At 47.6% G+C, this 3576-nt stretch overlaps 2 protein-coding genes across 2 annotated transcripts; one reads left to right on the top strand and one right to left on the bottom strand.

Annotated features, from left to right (window-relative positions):
- Positions 1 to 778: 778 nt before the first annotated feature.
- Positions 779 to 1507, bottom strand: LOC149402611 (uncharacterized). The gene is made up of 2 exons (XM_089608459.1): positions 1225 to 1507; positions 779 to 987 (listed from the first exon to the last, which is right to left on the bottom strand). The coding sequence occupies exons 1-2, from the start codon at positions 1505 to 1507 to the stop codon at positions 779 to 781; spliced, it is 492 nt and encodes a 163-aa protein (XP_089464585.1).
- Positions 1508 to 2392: 885 nt separating this feature from the next.
- LOC149402610 (uncharacterized) lies at positions 2393 to 3346 on the top strand. Its single transcript, XM_089608458.1, has one exon. It carries the CDS (start codon positions 2393 to 2395, stop codon positions 3344 to 3346), a length of 954 nt encoding a protein of 317 aa, XP_089464584.1.
- The last annotated feature ends 230 nt before the right edge of the window (positions 3347 to 3576 follow it).

Below are 3576 nucleotides of genomic sequence, written 5' to 3'. Positions count from 1 at the left end.
CTTGGAGTTCGGACCAGGCGCCTTTTTTAATCTTCAAACTTCTTTTAAGATTGCTCTTAATAGTCTTGTTGACTGCTTCAACCTGGCCATTGGCCTGCGGATGATGTGGCGAGGAGAATGTCTTACTGATCTTTAGTTGATCGCAGATATCTCTTACTCGTGCGTTGTCGAATAGTGTTCCATTGTCGGTCACAATCGAGATAGGGATGCCATGCCTGCATATGATGCTTTTCCAAATGAAGTTCGTCGTATTTTCTTCGGTTATTTTGGCGAGCGGCTCGGCTTCTACCCACTTGGTGAAGTAGTCTATGGCGATTATGGCGTACTCGTATTGTCTTGGCGTTCTAGGGAAAATGATGTCCACGCGGAACAATGATGCTGCTCAGTGGGGTCGGCGGCTATCTCAGGATTTCGGAGAAGTTTTGGCACTTGTCGCAGCGCCTCGCCCATTCACATGCATCTTTCTCATGGTAGGCCAAAAATAGCCTTGTTTAAGCGCTTTGAGCGCGAGATTCCAGCAGCGTGGTTCCCACAGAAGCCCTCGTGTATTTCATAGGAACTCGATAATTGGGTCCATCCAAGTTGGCAGAGACACATCCTCTATAGTTTCGACTTCGTCTCGGGAGACGGATGGCCGTGGAAGAAACTCAATATGGACGGTTCCCAATCCATCTTCGTCGATGCCGGATCTGAGGCGAGCTAGTGCGTCATCCACTGAATTTTTTTCTCTCGGGTAGGTGAACATATTAGGCTCCTTGGCAGTGTAATCTCCTTTAACCTAGTTTACGATCAACTGCGAATCGCATTGTATCCGCAGGTTCTTTGCACCGAGCTTCTGCGCTAGCTCTATCCCAACAAGGAAGGCCTCATATTCGGCCTCATTATTGGAGGCTTGGAAGCCGTAGTGGAGGGCGTATCGTAAATTTTCCCCGTCGAGGTTAGTCAAAATGATTCTGGCGCCAGCCCCCTGAGGATTAGATGCTCCGTCTACGTGTAACTCCCAGATGGGACCCGTTGGGTCAACCTTTCTCTTTTGCATCATCGCGTTATCGGTTAAGTCATTTTCCGCTCTTCCCATATCGGGAGTGTAGGAGAATTCTGCCACAAAGTCGGCTAAGACCTGATCCTTTATAGCTGCTCTTGGGTCGAACTCAATCCCGTACTCGCTCAATTCTTGGGACCAGATTGCCATGCGAGTCGATGTTCCCTTTTGAAGAGCTTTACCGATCGGGTGCTTAGTTCGCACTACGATATGGTGAGCTTGGAAATACAGACGCAGCTTTTTAGCTGCCGTCACGAGAGCCAGAGAAAGTTTCTCTATCTCGGTATAGTGCTTCTCCGCATCAAGTAAGGCTTTGCTCACATAGTAGATTGGCCATTGGACCCTATCTTGTTTGCGAACAAGAACGGCGCTTACGGCTCTTTCAGAGACGGTGAGGTATACGTATAGCACATCGCCCTGTTTTGGTTTGGAGAGAAATGGTGGGGACTCGAAGTAAGCCTTCATCTCTTGAAAGGCTTTTTCGCAATCATTAGTCCACTCAAAGTCGTCCGTTTTCTTCAGAGCTTTGAAGAACGGTTGACATTTGTCGGTTGCTTTCGACACAAAGCGCGTCTAAGCAGCAATCTGACCAGTCAAGCTTTGCACTTCTTTTATTCGTCTCGGGGACTTCATTTCAAGGAGTGCCTTGATATTTTTTGGATTCGCCTCTATCCCTCGTCGGCTGACGATATATCCTAGGAATTTCCCGGATTCAACCCCGAACACGCACTTGTTGGGGTTGAGTATCATTTTGTATTGGCGGAGGATTGTGAACACTACACCAATCACGCCGTAATCCGGTATTTGATGGCCAAGAAGGATGTAAAACCTCGACTTATCCGGTGGGTGCTTCTCCTCCAAGAGTTTGACGAGGAAATCAAAGACAAGAAAGGAACAGAGAACCTCGTCGCCAATCATCTCTCACGCCTAGAAGACCTCTCACATGTCCCCGACCATCGCATGCTCAACAACGACGACTTTAGGGACGAGAAGGTGCTAGGCTCGGAGGGAATTTCACCACCATGGTACGCTGACATTATCAACTACTTGGCGTGCAACAAAATACCTCCATATTACTATTATAAACGCCGAAAGAAGTTCCTCTTCGACGTGCGCCGTTACAATTGGGAAGAGCCTATCTTATACTGGCATTGTGCAGACTCGGTAATGCAAAGATGTGTGCCCGACGATGAGATACTCTCCGTGCTCATTCATTGCCACACTTTAGGATGCGGAGGACATTACGGGCCCGATCGCACAGGAGCAAAGGTACTTCAATGTGGTTTTTTTTTGCTCAATCTAATCCGGGATTGCAGAAAATTTGTTGCATCGTGCGATAGGTGCTAAATCATGGGGAACATCTTGAACTGGAACGAGATGTCGTTGAAGAACATTGTGGAGATAGAGCCGTTCAATGTGTGGGAGATCGATTTCATGGGACCATTCCCATTCTCGTACGGATACAAATACATCCTCCTTGCGGTCGATTACGTGTCATGGTGGGTCGAGGCAAAGGCGTCTCTAACAAACGATAGGAAGGTGATGCTCAATTTCCTCAAGCACAACATCTTCACGCACCATGGCACTACCCGAGCAATCATAAGCGATGGAGGCTCACATGTTTGCAATTGCCAATTGATCGCTCTCCTTGCCAAGTATAACGTCGCACACCGGAAAGCCCTCACTTACCATCCTCAATCCAACGGAGAAGCCGAAGTCTCAAACCGCAAAATCAAGAAAATTATGGAAAAGATGGTGGGAAGCCCTCTCAAAGATTGGTCTCACAAGTTCGAGGATGCATTATGGGCATACCGAACGGCCTTCAAATCGCTGATTAGAATGTCTCCATATCGACTCGTCTACGACAAAGCATGTCATCTTCTGGTGGAACTCGAGCATAAGGCACTATGGGCGATGAAGACGTTCAACTTCGACCACAAAGCCACGAGAAAGCAAAGGCTCTTCCAACTCAACGAGCTAGACGAACTCCGACGAGAGGCGTACGAGAACGCGATGATTTACAATGAGAGGACCAATTCGTGTCACGACAAGCACATCAAGCCCAAGGAGATCCGACCGGGACAACAAGTTCTCCTCTACAACTTCTGGTTGACACTCTTCCCCGAAAAGCTCAAGTTACAGTGGTCCAGACCATTCAAAGTCACACAAGCCTTACCGTCGGGAACGTTCGAGATTGGGAGTGTAAGCGGAGAAAGATTCAAAGTGAGCAGGCAGCGCGCGAAGCCATATTTCGGAGCAATGTTCGAAAGCGAGAAAGTGGTGGCCTACCTCGACCTCGTCTAGTCATCTAAAGTGGTAACCCGTCATGCTAATGACGTTAACTAAAGCACTTTTTGGGAGGCAACCAGTGTTTTAGACTTTTTCCTTGTGTTTTGATTTGTTTTTATCTTTTTTTTTAATTTTCTTTAAATTTTATAAAAAAAAGGGTGAAAATTTCCGCTACTCCGCGCCGCGAGACCCTTAGCGTGCGGCGCGCAGGCGCAACTTTCATAAATTTTCATCTCCGAGCAACA

This window comes from Urtica dioica, chromosome 3 (assembly GCF_054948205.1).
Source record: "Urtica dioica subsp. dioica isolate 48M chromosome 3, U.dioica_male_clone48M_v1_H2, whole genome shotgun sequence".
Classification (NCBI taxonomy): Eukaryota; Viridiplantae; Streptophyta; class Magnoliopsida; order Rosales; family Urticaceae; genus Urtica; species Urtica dioica.
The sequence above is the reverse complement of the archived record's forward strand: the minus strand, read 5'-3'. Positions and strand labels throughout refer to the sequence as shown.